This window comes from Juglans microcarpa x Juglans regia, chromosome 8S (assembly GCF_004785595.1).
Source record: "Juglans microcarpa x Juglans regia isolate MS1-56 chromosome 8S, Jm3101_v1.0, whole genome shotgun sequence".
Taxonomy (NCBI): Eukaryota; Viridiplantae; Streptophyta; class Magnoliopsida; order Fagales; family Juglandaceae; genus Juglans; species Juglans microcarpa x Juglans regia.
The window spans coordinates 7,259,321-7,280,100 of NC_054609.1; the positions used below are offsets into that span (position 1 = coordinate 7,259,321).

General features: G+C 34.6%; 2 protein-coding genes across 2 annotated transcripts; one reads left to right on the top strand and one right to left on the bottom strand.

The window, feature by feature from the left end:
• Positions 1-947: 947 nt before the first annotated feature.
• On the top strand, positions 948-5,941 carry LOC121244693 (protein OSB1, mitochondrial-like). The gene is made up of 7 exons (XM_041142867.1): positions 948-1,019; positions 1,059-1,437; positions 1,555-1,693; positions 2,202-2,286; positions 2,856-3,247; positions 4,250-4,399; positions 5,743-5,941. Exons 2-5 carry the CDS (start codon positions 1,118-1,120, stop codon positions 3,146-3,148), a joined length of 837 nt encoding a protein of 278 aa, XP_040998801.1. The 5' UTR covers positions 948-1,019; positions 1,059-1,117; the 3' UTR covers positions 3,149-3,247; positions 4,250-4,399; positions 5,743-5,941.
• A 2,123-nt stretch (positions 5,942-8,064) lies between these two features.
• On the bottom strand, positions 8,065-14,265 carry LOC121243841 (nucleobase-ascorbate transporter 3-like). Its single transcript, XM_041141908.1, has 14 exons — positions 13,674-14,265; positions 12,889-12,986; positions 12,386-12,562; positions 11,828-11,928; positions 11,579-11,654; positions 11,400-11,459; positions 11,134-11,318; positions 10,940-11,036; positions 10,630-10,716; positions 10,406-10,464; positions 9,681-9,772; positions 9,510-9,587; positions 9,251-9,414; positions 8,065-8,392 (listed from the first exon to the last, which is right to left on the bottom strand). Exons 1-14 carry the CDS (start codon positions 13,816-13,818, stop codon positions 8,174-8,176), a joined length of 1,638 nt encoding a protein of 545 aa, XP_040997842.1. The 5' UTR covers positions 13,819-14,265; the 3' UTR covers positions 8,065-8,173.
• Between the last annotated feature and the right edge of the window lie 6,515 nt (positions 14,266-20,780).

Below are 20,780 nucleotides of genomic sequence, written 5' to 3' on the forward strand. Positions count from 1 at the left end.
AAAAAGGAACAACAAACTAACACCCATAAGGCAAAAAAAAAAAAAAAATCTAAGATCTAAAAGATGAGGCTTCATATTCGTAACATTTTAAAAAAATAAAGTTGTAAAAAAAAAAAGGAAAAAAAATACAGATGGTGATTTCTGAGAAATATAATCTCAGATTTGTATATATTAACAAAAAAAAAAAAAAAAGCACACAAAGATAATCAACATGTATTAGCTGAAAAAAAAAAAACAGATATGAAAGATGAGGCTTTATATCTATTAGATTTAAAATTTTATTTCTAAAAAATAGAAAACAAAAATAAACAGATATGTTGACTTTTACAGAAAAAAAAAATAAAAACAAAAACAAAAACCAGAGTAGGAAGAGCAAACCAACAAACAGTAACAAAAAAAAATAAAAAAGATAAAACCTCAAATTCTTAAGACTTAGGAGAGGTTTGTATTCGCAATTCATCTCAATTCATTTAAACTCATCTCAACTCATCTCACTATTATTTATTACTATTCATCAACTTTAACTCATAAATCTCACTATTATTCACAATTCATTTCACTATTATTCACAATTCATCTCAACTCATCTTAACTCATCTTCGAATCTAAACGACATTTTAAAAATAATAAAATTATAGAAATAAATAAATAAAAACATGTGTTGAACTAATGTTTTTGTTGAGTTTGTATTAAATTTATCGTAGACAACTGTATTAAAATTATCGATATTATAAATATGTTTTGCATTATGTTATATTCTGAACTAATATCTTGATAATTTAATCTATGCAAGCATGTAATTATTATACTCTATTTAATTATCATTATCTTTAAATATTTATTAGATTTTACATTTTTTTCTCATAAATTATTGATCAAATTCAACTTTTTATAAAATATATACTATTTTTTAAAAATAATTATTTCCCCAACTAGGCAAACCCCAAGTAAGCAAAGATTTCATCCATGGATCTTCCGAACCCTAGCCACGCCGGCTAACGCAATTGCCAGAACCCCCCACCCCAACAACCACCCCTCTCCACCCCCCCCCCCCCCCCCCCCCCCCCCCCGGGGTGTGGAATTCACTTTTCTGATTTGTTTACACCTTCGTAGACACATGAGTGCGCACCGTTTCGGAGGCTTAATTAGGAATGCGACCCGATTTTCTCTGCAAAACTCGGCCGCCAGGCCGAGATCGCCGCCGCCAACGAAATTCTTCGCTGAGGATGTCGAGGGCGGCAGCGAAGTGTACGGGCACGCTCTGAAGTTCCAGCGCCCGACGACCATAACGATGACGCAGCAGTTGGTGAACTCCGTTAGCTTTATTGGGTCGGTGGAGTCCCCCCTGAGGATCAAAGAAAGGGTGAAACTCGGTCGCTTTGGCGTCTACACTCTGCTCTCCGTGAAAGCCTCTCCTGATTCAAACCGCAAATTTAGGTCCGGCACGTCTCATATTTGTATTTCTTATTCTATTGGAACCCAATCAAATATTTGATGGAGTTTTCAAGTTTGCTACCTTTTATGGGAACTTACAATTCTGCAATCTGTGAACAGGATACTACTGAATATGTGGGACGAAATGGCAAGAATGTCTTTAGAGCATTTGAAACCAAACGATTTTGTTTACGTTTCAGGTCGTTTAGGGTCTTATACAAAGGTTCTCGAGGGTGTAAAGCTCAAAACATTTTACACGGTAAAGAAAGCTAATTACATTTTTCTTTTTTGAAAAACTTATTGGGTCATCAAATTGTTCCCTGCAAGAAATTGGTTCAAACATCACTAATTGATATTCTGGTGGCATATTGGGTGATTGAAATTGTTTGTCACTTCTTTAGAAGACTTAATTAGTTAGGGTATACTCGTTCTTTAACCTTGGGCCTGGCAATAACCAATTTAGTGGTGTATGGAATCATCTTTCATCTTAGCTCCGAGAGCTGTTCAAGCTTTCAATTTATGATTTTTTATCACATACTTTTCCCATTTTCCAATCATATTTGCTAGAGTTTTTATAGAAATATCTGCTAAACGACTGGGATGGATCTATCTTGGACAGAAACTAGTAAATATGCTTGCTAAGAGATTAAGAGCACATACTGATGTAGTAACTTCACCTCGACCTTTAACCTCTTCTGATATCTACATGCTAGTGAAAAACACTGCTCGGCCTCTATCTCCATTATCCTTCTGTTTGTTCCTTGTAGGTCACCGTAGAAGAATTAAATTATGTCAGCAAAAGTGGTCAAGGCCCAACCAGGCCAAAAGTTGAGGGGTCCCAATTAGGAGCGGGTAAACTTTTAACTCCAGTCGAAATGTCTCAATTGTCCACTGTCTTCTAATATTTCTGGCTCAGCATTGTTTGTTGTCTGTACAATGGAGTGAGTTGTCTGTACACTATTTGTATAGGGGGGACTGAGAAACATCTCAAATGAGGCTTGCGGGATGATGGTCATTATTAGAATGTAATGTTCATGCTTACATGCATATAGTTACATTGACCCTTTAGTGCACGTGCTGATTGAAAGATTTTGGCATTTTGTTTATCAAGTTTGAGGTTTGTAATCTTCTAGGTTGTTGACTCACTCACCTTGTGTTAAGTTATATATTATGCCATTCAACCTTTGAAATGAATCCAACGTGCTCCTTGTGAGTCATTTGGAGCTTTTGATCAGAAAAGAATGATAAATCAGTTTAGTAGAGGTCAGGTTTTTGTTTAATTTGCCCGGAGTCATTCAATTGCATGATTAATTATAGATTTTATCTTCACCAAGAACTAATATTACCTTTATTATGGCACTTCTTAAAAGATATTCACTTGTGTTAATTTGGTTTTCACATTCTTATCTATGCTTATAAAGGTGTGGCTGGCTTGGAGGTGCATGAAAACCGCCTTCACTTGTGGCAAGTGTTTTTCACGAATCCATATGAATGGTGGGATAACAGGAAACAGAAGGATTTACGGCAGGTAAATCTTTCGGCGCCAGATTTCAAGCACAAGGATACTGGTGAAGTTCTCTGGTTGAATCCCAATGATCCTCCATGGATTAAAAGACAACTCAAGTTGCTTGATACAAAAATGGCAGAAAAAGGCCAAGGTGATCATGTAGGATCCCATTCCCGTGTGTCCATGTGGGTGTATGATGAATATTGAATAGGGATGAGTCTGGAGGCCTTTGAAGAACTATCTACTGTTGCATATTGCTTATATTGAGGGTTTTACAGTCTTTCTCATGGTATCTAGCTGGAAGCACAGAGAATAAGAAAAGTCTGAATGCAAGCGGATTTGGGGGACCGATCCCGCACCAACCTCCACCTGGATTATTAAAACGGTTCGTTTTAATTAAATGAAAAGCTGGGTTTCTTGCACACAGGAAGGTAGGGAATTTAAATGAAGACGATAGTGGAAATAAGGGTTTTAATGAAACGGTGGCTTTGTTGTCTCTCTGTCTCTCTCTCACTCCATTCTCTGCAAATCTGATGAAGACATCTCGTTCTCTCCGTGTAAGAACTTGGTTCCAAATTAAGGGGGGAGCTCTTGACAGCAGAGAGGAACGTTCTGGTGGTTAGTGGGCATGAAAAACTTTCTGAGAATAATCGGAGCTTGAAGTTGAGGAGGCTAATAGAGAGCAGACTTCCCTATCTCAATCCTATGAACATGTTGCAAGTGGAGATACTAAAAAGGTTGAGATGTGATGATGATAACCACAAACTCAGAGATGCATTGCTTATCACATAAATGGAATTACAGCCGGAATGAGGAATACAGGTTAAGCAAAGTCTTCTGGATTAAACATGACTGAAACTCTCACCCTTTTTTTTTTTCTATGTAGTTTTATGTGAATGGGGCTGTTACTTGATGGCAATCAAACATCATCATATCTGTATGTGGGATTAGGTTTTGCTGAAAGAGTTGTATCCTCTGGATTATGCTAGATAGTAGATATCCATGTTTGTTTTAATACTAGCAATATAATAATGACTCGGTTGGTCACCAAATGAGACCTGGCTGCGGATTGGAGAATATAGGTCCGTTATTTAGCAAATGGGAGATTGCTTAGGGATCTGATGAAGACGAAGGGGATTACGTTTCGCAGATGATGTCCTCTGGCCTCTCGGCAATTCGTGTATGTCTTTTCTTTTTCTGCCTTTTCTGTTTTGTTTTTGTTTTTGTTTTTTCTAATATAATATAAAAAGCCACGTTAGCAATCGGTGCACAATTGGTACACAAGATTGCTTGTACCTAGAAGAACCGCAGAGAATAATGGATCTACTGATACTCGGCACAAATTTAAGCTTGAAAATTTAAGGTTGTACATCTCAAAGCAAATATATCATTTTCAGAAGTTGGCCACGTCAAGCACCAAGGCTTACTGTGTTCAGTTCTTTGTACAGCAGGTTACAGGTACCAGACACACAACAAAGATGAACAGAAAGTTTTTTCAACTATTCTGGCTTTATTTTCCTTGTATAGCGTAGCCACTTCAGGCGCCCCTTCACTATGGCGTAATATTAACATCTTGAACTCATAATGCATCTCTACAAGCTTTTTCTTTATTGAAACTAAGTTAGGATAAGCAAACTGGCCCCGAAACTTTCTTTTTCGGATTTAATGAGCATTTTTCGTAGAGGGATATTGGTTCATTTTCTTAGTTTTTTTTAGCTTTTGATGTCTTGCATTTGTCTTTGCATTAGGCATTGCCACCTTGTATACTTGCAGCATCAAGTCCCTCCCAGATTTTCAAGTGAAATGGAAAAGTTCAGTTCAGTATTATAAGGTAAAGAAAGGCCTGCTTTTATTCCCTCAAACCATTGCTCAAAATAGATACCACAAAATCCAGGTGATAAGTGATTTCGGAAAGAGGTGGGTTGGAACTTGTCGTTCCTTTCTTAGAATGGGAATCACTGATTAGCCACATGTATTGCCTCTTGGAAGATGTGGGAGAGTATTGCTCTCTTTTCCAACATTAGATAGTCATAAAGCACACCATCTAAATCTGCAGAAACAACTTCTGTATAGCCTCAAATTGGAGTCATCACCCAACTGCACTGAGAGCGAATGCATTTCTAGAGGCTTGGAGTTCAGTGGCGACACTCATACCATACATTCTCTGTGCAAAACCCATGACCAAAATTAGAAAGAATATATAATTTTAGATATTTTAGATATTAGACTTGTGCCTTTCCCAGTTCAGGGTGACGGGATAAATGTGGGTACGAAGTAATCAGAGTCGATATCCTTTCTTTTGATTAGAACATCAGACATTAGAGAAGGAGTCTATAATTTCTTTACCTGTTTTAATGGTCTAAAATTTTTAGATGGCGATTGTTTGGAATTTTCACGGGAAAATTGTTGTTGCACAATTTTATTTTGGTGAAGTAATCTCCTCAGCATTACACTTCCCATTAAGCTGAGTTCGAGTTTGACTGGTGCATATTCATTTAATGCCTTTTGGTTCTTTCTTGTTTACGAGTATATTATTATGATACCTGGCAGATCTTTTAAATTATTCAGTTAATATGAGATAAGACGAAAGTTAAGATGAGATGAGATGAAAGTTAAATAAAATATTATTAGAATATTATTTTTGTTTTGAGATTTAAAAAAGTTGAATTATTTATTATATTTTATACGAGAATTTAAAAAAGTTGTAAGGAAAGTTGTAATGATTAGATGAAATGAAATGAGTTGAGAGATTCTCTCAATACAAAGAACCCCTCAAATGATTTCATCTGTGTTTTTTGTAGTTTAATTTTGTGGAGGACGGGATCTTATGCTATTTGAAGCCATTGCACTTGTAGAATTCTGGCAGGGGTTTACTTCTGTTCTACCGCGTTTAGGTTTGAATTACTTGAAAGTCATGGAAATGCCAACGCAACTGTTTGTCATGTACCTGTTGTATTCGAGTACGTACAACTGGTTTCATAATCCTCACAATACCCATGGTTTTTTTTTTTTTTTTGGGGGGGCAAATTAAGCATTGCATAAATAAATTAAACAGTTACAAGGATATAAGATTTAATGGGGTGAGAGTCCCTAACAATCATCTCAAAACAAGCAAAAGCAATAACAAAAATAAAAATAAAAAAGCGGGTTATTAAGCCAAAAGCTTGACTCCAATCCATTTCTATAGGGAAAGCCGTTTCAAAGAGGTTTTAACATAGCCTAATAAACAGATTATAAACCTACAATTAAAAGCCGCATTCGAGAGGGGTGTGTTGCATTTTGTTGATCTAGTCCAACTGTAAGAGACTAACACGACCACATCATCTTGATCGCTAGTTAGAGAAAATAGAAACATAGGAGAATAGCAACCTAAAGATGACCATATACACTAGTGAAGGACCACCACTGCGATGGTGGTGCCACATTGAGGTAAAAAGGAGCACACAGATCTAAAAGATCCGAATTTGCTGGCCTCCCAATGGTGCTGCACGTGGCAGCAGGAAACTCCCTATGGTGCGGCGGTGCTTGAGGCTCATATGTACTGTAAGCCGCGTGTGAGCCACACGCGCCACTCATTTTGACAAATTTCTTCCACCGTTTGACAATTCGGCGACTGAGGAGTCCGTTGGAGGGGCACGTGGTGGTCAAATATGGTCGACAAGCAGCAGATCGGAACATCTTGGTATTGTCACCAGAAAATTTAAAAAGAAACCAGAAATAAACTTAAAAACAAGGGCTGGGTGAGCAAAGGGGGGACCCCCCTGGGCGGAGATGCTGTGATGGCAGGATGTGGGTAGAGAGATAACTATGGGGAGAGAAATGGAGAAAAACCCCTTCCCAAAAATTGTAGCAGGAGATAAAATCGTGGTACCCAAGTTGTTGTAATGTTTGCTTATTATAATTAGTTTTTTTAATTGCTGAGCACTCAATAACTATGCCCATGGATGATTACCACACAAATCTTCGAGTTCTTGTTTAAGAGTAACATAGACATATAGCTTATTTTACAACTATTCTTATAATTCTATTTTAAATGGAAATCCATTATGAAATGGCTGACCCAGGAGAGGGCATCAAACAAGTTTCTCTAAGTCTGTTTCTATCAATAAATAACATTTTTTTTTTCAATGTTACATCTAGTCCTAAAGTAACTTTCGTGCACTCAATTTATAAAAAAAAAAAGGTGAGCAACTATTAATTCGTGAATCTTTTTAAACAGAGTATAGTTTTTTTTTTTTTTTTTCAAAAACACACAAGACTTGCACACTCCAGTACAAAGCATCTCTTTCAAGTTTTTCCTCTATTAGTATAAACTGTTCATTTATTTCAACAATCTGCCTTATTTTTATATGTTTTCTAAAGCATATACCTCATATCACAGCGAGCTTATCATATGCTGATACGTAAGTAAAATCGAAAATATGTAAATGGAGGATAGGATTAGATATAGCCTCCTAACTAATATTTACTGTGTACATTCATATTGCAAACTTACCTAAGAGATCTTGGGACCTTTTATCACATACCCACAAAAATTTTTAACCGTTTGATCAAATATAGCCACTGAAATTCTTAGATATGCAAGGATTTGGGTCAAGGCCAAAACATGCATACTTCAAAGAGCCACAAATCCATCATTTCAATGCACCAAGCAAATTTGCTAATAATTCAATATAAAGACAATATAATAAAGCAGATAACACTCCCACCAAGAAAAAAAAAAAAAAGGAAAAAGATAGCAATGTACTAATATGAATCGAACATTATAGGTTCACACCAAGCTATATATATATATATATATATATATGCTTTTGTAAAAAGCAAAATCCTAGCTGTGTATATATCAAAAGTGCATCTGTTATCAAATTTGGACAAAAAATTGAACAGAATGAAGGACCAAAATGGTTTTATAGTTATCTATATCATGTGCAATCTCACTAATCTCTTCTATCTATCTATCTATCTATCTATCTATCTATCCATGTCTGCAGGAGCCAAATTGCACAAGATTTCCATATACTTGGTTACTGGGATATACTAGTTATCATGCCGAGACTCGGGTGGGGGGATTAAGAAGCTCAGAACATGGCAAAATCAAAAAACACAATGGCTCACTGCCGGTGAAATATAATCTATGTTTCAAACATGCCTCGTTTTACAACAAACAAAACCAATATTCTCCTCCCTATTGTATAGCCAATCATGTACAAACGGGTAAGAGACTAGAGTTATTCAAAGAAATCTAGTAGGGATATACTCATTTATCCTCAGGGGAAGACTGTAAAACTCATCATTTCTTACATCTCCATTCCTGTTTTGGAAGGGAACCCACCACGGGATTCCTCTATCATTAATTGTGTGCTTCCAATCAATCGTGTTATCGAGCAGCGTCCCAACAATCATTGCCACAGTCGGTGGCGACGAGAATATTGTGTTCACAATGTTGTTGAACTGCAAAAGTTATAAAGACAAACAATCAGACCAACATATAAACTATAAATTACAGTTGATGCATTGGCTAGCATTGATTATTTTTTCCTCCTCTCAGAATAATTAGCTGACAGGCATTTATCATCAACTTTTCTAACGACCAGGACAACTTCAACCTTTGAATACACATCAAATTAAGAACTATGAAGGTCAATAGCTAAAGAACTTCAGATAATGTGAAGAATCAACATAATCATACTCTAAATCTACTAGCAGAGAAATAACTTTAGACTTCAATGTCAAGGCCGATTCAAGAGACTAGAATAACCATTCAATCATTACAAAGAGTGACCCTTGTTTAATTGCATGCATATTTGCTTATTAACATAATCATACTAAATCTACTAGCTAAAGAGCCTCGTTTTTTTTCACAGATGAGTTGAGATAAAAGTTGAAAGTTAAATAAAATATTGTTAAAATATTATTCTTTAATATTATAATTGTTTTGAGATTTGAAAAAGTTGAATTGTTTATTGTATTTTATGTGAAAATTTGTGAAAATTGTAATAATGAGATGAGTTGAAAGAAGTTGTGAAAACAAACGAGGCTTCAATGAATGGGACAATACACACTGCACTGGGTATACATTTCTGAAGTAGCCAAATAAAGTTTTAGCTAAGGCAGCACATTTGGAGAACAATGAGGCAGAAAGGACTACAAAAATAGAGTGTGACTGAAGTGCAACTACTGCACAGATCTAAATATTGATAAATTGTGGGAGATGGAACAACATGGAGGATTTAAATATTCTAAAATGGAATACCTACAGCCAAAGAAACATACTACCCATTATCAGCAAAGCAGAGCATTTCTACTTACCCATTGACCATCTGCTCTTACTGGTCCATGGCCATTATTTAGATCGGTGTTTGTCACAAAATATTGAGGTATTGATATTCCAAGGAACAGGGACAGACCCAAAACGTAGAGGTTTCTCAACGAATTATTATTTGCAAACTGTATGAACGAGATCCCAACAGCAGCTGTGAATAAAGAAACAGGAGAGCAAATTTTCCTTTTAAGAAGATATCAACAGTATTAAAACAGATTAATTACAACAAGAAAGAAAATCACTCACCAACAATGCCAAATAAAACACAGTAGACGGCAGCAAATATTGATAAAGGAATAGATGCAAAGAGGGCACCAAACTTCCCTGAAAGAACAAAAGGTTACACAATTATAGATGAATAATGCATAAAACCCAAGATTATAGGTAAGGGAACTCATGGTGGAAGCAGAAACAAACCAAATATGGAGAAGAAGAACATGAAAGCAGTTGAAATCTGCACCACCCTTCTGCTCCCTATGTGAGTCAGTCCGAGGAGGCCAACATTTTCTCTACAATATTATCCCAACAAATAGAGTTGTAATGGAGCCTAGTCAAACAGAGTATTGAATGTTCAAGCTATGCTCATTTATTTTTTATTCAAACATGAACCGAGTTTGAACTTATCCACCGAATTAGATTTTGTATTCCCGATTGGTTGACTTTTTTGAACGACTTCAAGCCTGTCCAGGAGTTGCTTGATTAATATATTACTAAAACCTTATAAATTCTCATAATCCAGATTAACAATTAATAACTTGATTATGTGGAGATTAATAACAGTCTCTGGCAGTGATCTTTTGGAAGCCATGTGTCGCTTGATTTAATATTAACTAGCCATCTATAATATGAAAATCGTGAAGAGTTGCAGAACAATTCAACGCAATCACCTTATATAACATAATAGATATACAAAAACCTTGTATGAAAGTCATTTTACAATGTATCATGATCTTACAAATTTGGTTCTATGATAAGTAGCTAAACATATAAGATAAGCACAATCCTGGCCCCAACGGGACATGAGTAGAATGGTGTAGGGGGATGATGAGTAGAATGGCTCTTATAGGAATAGTTGATGCTCATGCTAAGCAAAGACACAAAACAGATGAGTATATTTTGATCATAAAGCGTTATTTTCTTACACAGATGCAGTGGTACCAACAGCAGCACCAAAGATCCCTTCAAGCAGCATGCCAACACCCTGCATTGGATGATATAAGCCTTAATTTTATATTCTAAATAGTAAAGCAATATTCAGTATCCATTCATCTTCTGTTAAAGCAATTAGACACACACACACACACATATATATATATATATATATACACAACTGAGAGAGAGGCGTGACAGCCCATGGCTGTACTACCTGAAGGCCAATACTTCGGCTGAGAACGTGTGCCGGAGGGGGTGTAGCACCTGAAAGACGTGCTGCTGCAAAAAATGTTCCAGTTGACTGCCAAAAGTTTAATGAACACTTCATCAAGAAAAAGAGACCAATGAACTAAATTAAACTTATAGGTTCTGCATCAATGTGGAATGTTCCAATAATTTACATTAGCCACGTTTGTGGAAATCTAGTACAAAAGGTAAGTCAATCAACTATTTATAATGGGCTGATACAAGACATAATAATGAATTTTTCAAAAGATTCTAAATTGGAATTTTAGCGAATGAACCTCTGCAGATGTAACGAGTGCTGCCCCTATCATTCCGAAGACATGGTTTGCTCTGAATATCGGAGTACCCCACTGAAATGGGTAGGGAAATTTGATCCTAGAATGCCAAAAAAGAAGTCAAAATAAATTATGTACAGAGGGACCCCTAATGCAACAGGGAACAGGGAACAGGGAACCCCATTATCTGAACATACCAAGGAGCAGATTGTATGAGGAAGGAATGATCTGTGCGGCAACTCATTTTAGTCTGCTCTGGTACGTTGTTGTAAGCACCAGCCACTGTGAGGATAGCTGCAAAAGCCCAGATGATACCAATGCAAAAAAGCAAAGCGAACCTCTCAAGTATGATATGGCCCTTAGGAATGATGTGCTTCAAATACTGCACAGAAAATCACACAGCTCATCAGACTTTTATAGAGGAATCTTGCATCAAGGCAGGATTTCGGGAAAGATCCATAACCTGCTGGGCAACAACCAGAAGAATAAGCATGGGCAGGCCAATCTCCACACAGTTAGCAAGCTGCATAGAACATACGAGTCAGATGTTGATGTGATGATTTTCTTTCCTTTTTGACAAGTGATTTGATTTTTTTTCTTTCAAAGCCACCAAAGCATTAGAGTGCCCCTTGAGAGAATTACCACTGGGAAGCCCCTCATGAATAGACCAAGACCCACTACACAAACCACCGGTACGAGAACTATGGGACTAAATAGTCTGGGGAGGAGAAAAGCAAAGTGAGAACAGTTGAACAAAATAAATTAAAAAAAAAATAAAAACTAGAAATCAGGACTATGTTTCAAGCCAGAATCCTTAAGATGGAAAAGAGTTGCAAGTGTTGAATTTGTTGTTTAGAGGGAATTTCTTTTTCCATAGCATGATTACATTACCTTGTCAAATTCCCCCATGCCTTACTATATCCGAGAATGATGTTGACAAAGGAAGATACAATCATGGATCCTTGAATTGTTCTCATTGTGTGGACAAATCTCTGCAAGCAACCTCATTAAAATCATGATAAAATCCTATGCTTCAAATACTCAAAATATATAACATGCCAGAAAAATAAAAGTTAAGAATAAGAAGGCAAGGTAATTTGATCGTAAACCAGCTAAGCATGCACCTCAACTGTCCTAAAATTTAGTTATCAGCAGTACAAAGACGTATGTGCTAATGTTACAACATCATCGTTTGAGGAATAGAGTGAAACTTGCAAGGGAAACGGAAAATAAAAACAGCACATGTTACTAAAAAAGAACATATACCATTGAAGAATTCATAAATTGAATATTTAGTTCAAGAGAAAGTAACAAAAACTTTAGAACGATGGTGTAGAAAAATGTCATGTCTTATATCACCAAGACAACAACTTTGAGACACAACCAACTTCTAATTAAGTTGTACTTTTTTTTTTTTCTTTTCAGTCACATTGCTTGAACTTTACATACCTCATGCCCAGTTGTGAAGTTCTCATCACCTAAGTCATTGATAATTGCCAACACTGGTAGGAGGAATGCAAATGATGCACCCATCACTGTAGGGAGCCTCGTCCCAAGCATCGTTTGAAGCAATGTGTTCAGTCCCGCCATAAAGAGTATTGTTTGAATAACACGGGCTTTATCACCCTGTTTGCATAAACAGTGAATTTGGAATATTTGGATTAAAGCAAAGTTGTAGTCCATCTAATTCAGCTCGATTATAGAGTAATGTTATATATAATCGTGTAGTGTGCAAGAGCCGTACAGTCATTTTGAAAAAGAGTGGGGTCCACTCTTAAAAAATTAATTTTTTTTTTTCATGTGGCCTCATATTTACTCACTTTTTTTAGAAAGATTGCGTGACGTTTACACACTCTACGACTGCAAATATCATTTCTCATTAACATATATAAATTTATATATATATATATATATATATATATATATACACGAATCTTGGATTAAAGACTTACATGGTCCCCGCCCATGCGAGGCACTAGTGTTGTAGCAATTAAAACCGTCGTTCCAAGCATTACGATGTAGTGCTGAAATGCCAGTAAGCATGCTTCCGCTGTAAAATTCCCATTAATTAAAAGTAATTAGTTGCAGACTGTAAAATCAAAATTAAAAAAAAAAAAAAAAGTAATTAGCTTCAGAATATCCACAACATGTAATTAAGACAAAAAATTCTGAAAAAAAAAGGTGATCTGCAATTTTTTATTTTTGGAAAAATACATCTTTTGGTGATATAGAAAGTTCGGCTAAAATAGGATAAGTTGTGGAATTAGTTATTTATTCACACAAATTACTAACGGACAGATCACTAATGTTCAAAACATATTTCAATTAAACATGAAATAATAAAAGAGAAGAAGAACCAATTATTACGACAAGAAATCAATTTTTGCGACGAGAACTGCTGCAAATTTAAAAAAGATTACAGATATAATTTCATGAAATCGTGAGATCTATTTTAAAATAAAAAGTAGTTTTGACGTACCACATCAAGTTTGGTGTAAATTTATTTTTATGTATATTTTTCTTTTCTGATTCTCTCACAACCCCACCAAATACCAAAAAGTACCACCTTTTTATCACAGAATCTTCAACTTCACCTATTTTTTTTTTTTTTCTCCTCTACAGATCGAACTAAAAAAAAATCAGTTTCCTGCACGAGCTGAACTACTAATCAAGTCCCAAAGCAAGAAGAAAGAAAAGGGAGAGAGAGAGAGAGAGAGAGAGAGAGAGAGAGACTAACGCCAAGATGGGTTGGAGTGGATACAGTACTGGAGTTGCTGGAGTTGCTCGGCGGGAGGCCAAGTGGGACCTCTTGCGGCTCCAAGAGGCAGAGCTGGGGGCGGAGGCGCCGACGCCGGCTGGTGGTGGTTTGCCGTTTCCACCATCTTTTTCTCTCTCTTCCTTCGTTCTTTCCCTTTTAAGACTGTAATAGCTCTTCCTCTTCCTTCTTGTACTGCTCAGTACTGGGGTAGGTTTTATCCCTCTCCCACACCAAAATCACAGAAAATAGAGAAATACAAAAGGAAAATACCAGAAAAAACAAGGCAAGTGCAAGGAAAGTATTATTAGAAGTCAGAAGCAAGCCCAGTTGACATCTTCAACAAAAAAGGAAAGCTCATAAGGAAGTCCCACGTCATTTATTAACGCATAAATTAGCTCCTTCAGATTGAGAGAGAGAGACAGAGAGAGAGAGACAGAGACAGAGACAGAGAGACACAGCATGGGATTACGTTAAGGGTGTCATGCGTGTACATAGACTATAGACAGAGGATCATGGTACTTACTGCGCACATAAATAGCGGAAGGGCAGAAGGGACGGGACTTTCACGTCTTCGAGGAAGTTTTATATTTTTTATGTACTTTCCTTCTTCCTTAATTAATCTCACCAAACTGGCTTTCAAGTTTCTTTATATTACTATTTTGCCATTTACTTTCCCATCACACGCCCATTCTAGGCCCTACTCGGCCAACAAGCAAAACTTTGACTTTGTCTACGTTTAGATAGTAAATTAAAAGGAGAATAATTGAGATAAAAGGTAGAATTAAATAATATATTTTATTTAATATTATTATTATTTTAAAATTTTAAAATTTAAATTATTTATTATATTTTATATAATAATTAAAAAAAATTATAATAACAATAAATGAAAATATTTCTACTATCCAAATCAACGAAGTCAAAGCTCTCTTTCTTCCGTGTAATAAGAAGTCGTCGACACGTCAGGCTTTTTTATTATTTTATGAAAAAATTGAAAGCATTAGACCTTTTTGAACTCTAATAAAAAAGAGTTTGGCCGGCCTTTATTTGGTTATAAAAATTTACATCTTATCTCATTTATTTATTATAATTTTTTTAAATTTTTATATAAAATATAATAAATAATTTAATTTTTTTAAATTTTGAAAGAAAAATTATATTCTAATAATATTTTATTCAACTTTCATCTCATCTCATATGTATAACCAAACGAGATTAATCTCATATGGTTTCAACTCATTTCTACATCTAAATACCATTCAACTATAAACTTTTTTCAATTTCAGATTTTTAAATTTTAAATTTTTTATCAAATCAATACTTAATCATTACAATTTTCTCAAACTTCTAAATAAAACATAAAAAATAATTTAAGTTTTTCAAATCTTAAAACAAAAATTATATTAAAAAATATATTCTAACAAAATTTTAATTTCATAATATTTTTATTCAACTTTTTCTCTCACATTTTTCAAAATTTCATAAAATATCTTAACTTAAACTATTTTATTACTATTCATAAAATATTTCATTAATATTCACAGATTTTTTATTTCATATCTTTTCATCTCATCTTTATAACCAAATGAGGTCTAAAAAATTTTATGGCCGGAATAATTTTTAATATATCATATTTATTTTAAAATAAAATAAAAAACCAATATAATGGATCATTTATTTTAATCCCTTTGCTTGGTTAAGCATATCGCCTTATTTTCAATATGTGACGTATGGGACTAATTCTAAACTTTTTTTTTTTTGGAAATAGACTAATTCTAAACTTGTAATAATACCATAGGTTAATTCTAAAAAAAATTACACAAAAAAGTAATCTCAAAACGGATAAAGTACAGGGAGTTAATGGTAATTTAGCCCTACTTTTTAATATACATTATATTGAAAAACCATTATAATAAGTAAAATTTCTCCTCAGGTCACAATCTACATTAAGGTTCTTCCCTACTTCGTTAAAGTCATATCTAAAATTTAATTAAAAGTACACATTTTTCATAAGAATCGTGCTAGGCTGCCATCTAATTTTGACTGTTGGGCGGGCCTCCATATCACAAATGTCTTTTTATTTTTTCCTTTTTTTTTATTTTTTATATTTTTTAATATTTAAATATTTTTAAAAAATAAAAAATATATATCAATATACTTGTGACGCCCCGACTCCCATGTACAAAAAAACAAGGGAATCGTGACGTCAGGATGGTGACAACACGGTCACGCATCCCAACGAAATGTGCTCAAGTGTGTGTGCAACATGCAAAGGTGCACAATAAAAGTCGCAGCGGATAATATAAATAAGTCAACTAAGTACCAGAAATTTAAATACAAATATTCAACACAATTTATCTTTAAAAATATACAGTCATCCCAAATATAATACAAAAGGTAAATACATAAATTGATAAAAACATAACTCACTAAACAGGAGCAATCCTAGATCACTCCTCCAAGGGAGCCAAGCTAAGGCTCGTCATCATCATCTGCATCAAAATCTGCGATATCATAAAATGGTACCACAGATAAGTATAAACCAAACAACTCTCGGGATAAAAATACATTAATGCAACCAACAATATAGCAAAATACATTTCGTCATAAAATACCATTTTTTCCCAGAAAAATGATTATTTCCAACACACGCCAAAAATCCCATTTTGGCCCAAAATATCCGTAAAACATTTTCCCATAAAATGATTCACACAAACAACCCATTTATCGGACACTGTAGGCGGGAATCGCAGGCGGGACTCTACCACCGTCCCTGCTTACCACCATCCCTACCGCGTGCACCGTAGGCGGGAATCACAGGCGGGACACAACCACCATCCCTGCTTACCACCATCCCTATCGCGTGCACCGTAGGCGGGAATCACAGGCGAGACTCTACCACCATCCCTGCTTACCACCATCCCTACAGTTCCTTTACACACAATGAATACTTAACAGAGCACTGTAGGCGGGAATCACAGGCGGGACACAACCACCATCCCTGCTTACCACCATCCCTACAGTCTCTTTTCCTTTTACTCACATGAGAATCCAATTCCAATAAACACATGAACATGTATGCAATCATGCGAAAACCCAGTTTTCTTTACAAACATGATCATGCATGCAATATGCGATGTACATGAACAAGCCATAACCAACAACCAACAACCACAATTCACAATGCAAACAAACACACAACTCCGTCCACAGTCCATCCGACCCCCGAAACTCTTCGGACTCAGTCCGGCAAAACAAATCAATTCACAGATAATATGTGTTAGTGCAAAAATATATTTAAATCACGAAAGTTCTTTAAGGAAAATACTTACAGTGCAATATAACAATTTCCAAAGGATCACGAAGTTGCAAGTGGTGATGTTTGAGCAACACTACAGTGTAAAATACATCGTGGCCGTGGGTCACAGATACCCACTTTTCAACGAGGACAAACGAAGACCCAAAAATGGTAGGGTAGGGCCTAGGGAGGTCGGTGAAACCAATGGTGGTGGTGGTTTGCCGTGGGTGGCGGCGAAATGGGCGGTAGAAGACCAAAATGCCCAAATCGAAAATGTAGATGGTGGAGCTTCACCGGTGACGGATCGGAGCTGGGGTTGGGTCCAATGGGTTGCCAAGAGGTCGGGGATGAAGTGGTAGGAAGATGGTGGCCAATGGTGGTGCGACGGCGGCGCAACGGCGGAAAGAGTGCCGCTGCTTCGAAGGGCTACTGGTGATTAACGGTGGCACGGATGGAGGTGAGGTTGGTGGGGTGAGGTCGCCGGCAGCTGGGGAAGCTAGCGGGCTGGGCGGTGAAGGCCACCGCCAGCTCACGGCGGCGCTGGCGTGAAGGTGGCCCGCGGCTTCGTGGGGTGCGTGTGGGCTACCGGCGGCGAGGTAGGGGCTGAGATTTGGGAGGTGAGGTCGCCGGAGGGAGGGGGAGCTGGTCGGCCGGGCGGTGTCGCGCACGGCGGCGCGACGGCGGCGGGCTGGGGGAGAGGAAGAATGGACGGAGAGAGAGGGAGGGAGTGGGAGTTGCGCGGGGAGGGAAAAAAATAAAGAAGAAAAAGAAAAGAAAGAAAAGAAAAAGGAAGGAAAGAAAAATGGAGGGAAAAGAAATGAGGTCCAATCCTCATAACTTGGGTCACAAAAATTATCCAACGGAGATGATTTTAAAACCACAAGTTAAATAAAATAATTTAAACGTAATGGTAAAGTCAAATTGAAATAATTAAATCCCACAGTAATTAATTTAAATATTAAAAGCAATTTAAATGCATAACAATAAATAAATATTTGGAAAGCACATAAAAATAATTTTCACCAAATTAAAATCATAGAAATAAACTTACTAAAAATCTAACTAATTTTAAAATAAGAGGATAAATTTTTGAACAATAAAAAAATAATCCTTTAGTAAAAATACACTGAAATACAGGGTGTTACAATACTAAATGTCACTTCCGTAATCATTAAATTAAAAAATAAAAATAAAATAAAATAAAATATATAAACTGTCAAAATGAGGGATAAACTCAGGCGACATACTAACATTTTCTTTTTCATAAATTCAAAACTATTTAAATTATAAATCATATTGTATTAATCAAAATAATAATATAATATTATTTAATAATAATATTAATAATTTTTTTTTATATTTTAATTTTATTTTCTCTTGTCAACTTTAGAATCTTTTAAATTATGGACCTTTATTTTTTGGGGAATGAATTTCTCTTCCTGTCAACTTCTCTTCTCCTGTCAACATTTGAAATACAAAAGTTGCTTTTTTGGAATTTGCTTTACAAAAGTTGTGGCTACCTATTATTACAAATAAAAATTAAGTTTTGTGTCTTACAATTTTTTTAAATTTTTAAATAAAATATAAAAATTAATTTAATTTTTTTAAATTTTAAAATAAAATAATATTAAAAAATAATATTCTGATAATATTTTATTTAATTTTTAATTGTCATATCTAATTTCATCTATGTAACTAAACGTGATTTAGAATGATCAAACAACTTCAAACTATTAAGATTTGACTGACGATTATGTCACGTTACCAATTGTTCATTTATATTAACAATCATAATTATCTATCTATCTATCTATCTATCTATCTATCTATCTATCGTGCTTTTATCTCTCGAGATAAAATTCTCTTCACATGTCAAACACCTCTATATGTGAACATTTATGTCCTAATTAGATAATGCATGAAAGTTGCCTTCCAAGTTTCTTCGAGTGCTTTCAATTCTCATTCATCATGAAGCCTACCACCACTTAATATCGAAATAAATAGAAAAAGAAAGAAAAAATATTGAGAATATTCACCAAGATATTATATTAATAGCAAAATGGTAGTTTTCCAATTTTGAACTCACTTCTTGGAAATGAACATTTAACTTTGGTACGTTCACAAGTGTACATCGAGTAATTAAAGAAATATTACTTCAGTATGATGACTCCAAAAGTGTGAATATAATATTTTGAATTTAAGACATATAATTTATACGGCTCGATTGATATGCGGATGCCATCCATTAAGGTGAGATGCTTAAATTAATGAAAAATACTATAGACATAAATAGATTATATAAAAGTAAACTCATAAATTGATGTAGTTATATATAATATGTTAGATCTATTTTATAATAAAAATAATATTATAATTTGATGTATTATATTAAGACACGTTAATTTGTAAATTTATTTTTATATAATTCATCAAAACATTTCTCTAAATTATTTGGTAGCTAAAGGGGATCTACGAATATGTATGTCACTGCAAAAGTGAAGGAGAGTGAATAGAACATAGCCGTTTGAAATAATCTAATGTCTTGAGGCAGCCATGTAAAACTATATAGAAGGGGTGACAATATGTGATACGATCCATAAATTCAACACGAATACAATACAAAATTAACGGGTTTGGGTTTGATTTTAACGGTTCAAGTCAAAATGAGTTGACCTATTAAGACACAATTTATAAACGGGTTAATAAGGGTCAACCTGCTTAATATGAAATTAACCCACTTTGACCCATTTAGAATTTATTTCAAAATTAAAATTGTATTATTGTTAAGTTGTAATATTAATTTTTTCAATATGTTTACGTTTTTATTGTTGGAATTGTAATTTTAGACCTATCTCATATTTGTTATTCTATGGTTTGTAATATTAATTTTATTAAATGTTAAAATTTGAAAAATATTGATATATATTTTTAAGATATTATGGTTATTAATAAATATATATTTTAATTTTTATGTAAAATTATATTAATTAAGTCAAATGAATTATAAGTTTTAGTTCAATCATTTACATAAAACAAATGAACTTAAATTAGTAATATCGAGTTAATATATTTTTAATTAATTAATTAATAAATTAATTAAAACAGATAACACCATATGCTCTGCTATTTAAGTAGCTTGAGTTGGAATTTATAAATTCGACAAGTTTAATTTAACTATCTGATTTAATTCACTTATATAATCAAATATTTATGATTTCGTACGAGATCAAGTCAATCCTATGCCACCCCCTCAGTTAAAGGCATGCAATGCGGGGCGAGACAATGAACCTCAGCAGCAGCTACGTGCTTAATTTTGCACACTGGTCGGTTGCTTTTCTACGTCATTGTCATTGTCATTGTCATTGACATTTCCAAGTTTCAAAGTACACAAAAAACAAAAAACAAAAAACAAACGAGTAACGCTAACCCTCACCGAAAGTGTGTCCGGATAAGTATATTTTATTTTTTTAATTTTTTTATATATTTTTTTAATCTTCATAAATATTAAAAAAAAATAAAAAATTTACAATATCGTTAAAAAATACTTCATTAATCACTAAAAAAAAAAAAAATTGCTTCGAGATACACTTTTGAACACTTTTTCCATGAATTTAGCATTTCAGAAAACAAAAACACTATCAAGTGTTAGTTGTCACCGATCTTAAGGGTATTTTTAGATCTCAAATCTATTTAAACTCATCTCAATTCATCATTATAATTTTTTTAAAATTTTAATATAAAATATAATAAACAATTTATCTTTTTCAAATCCTTAAATAATAATAATA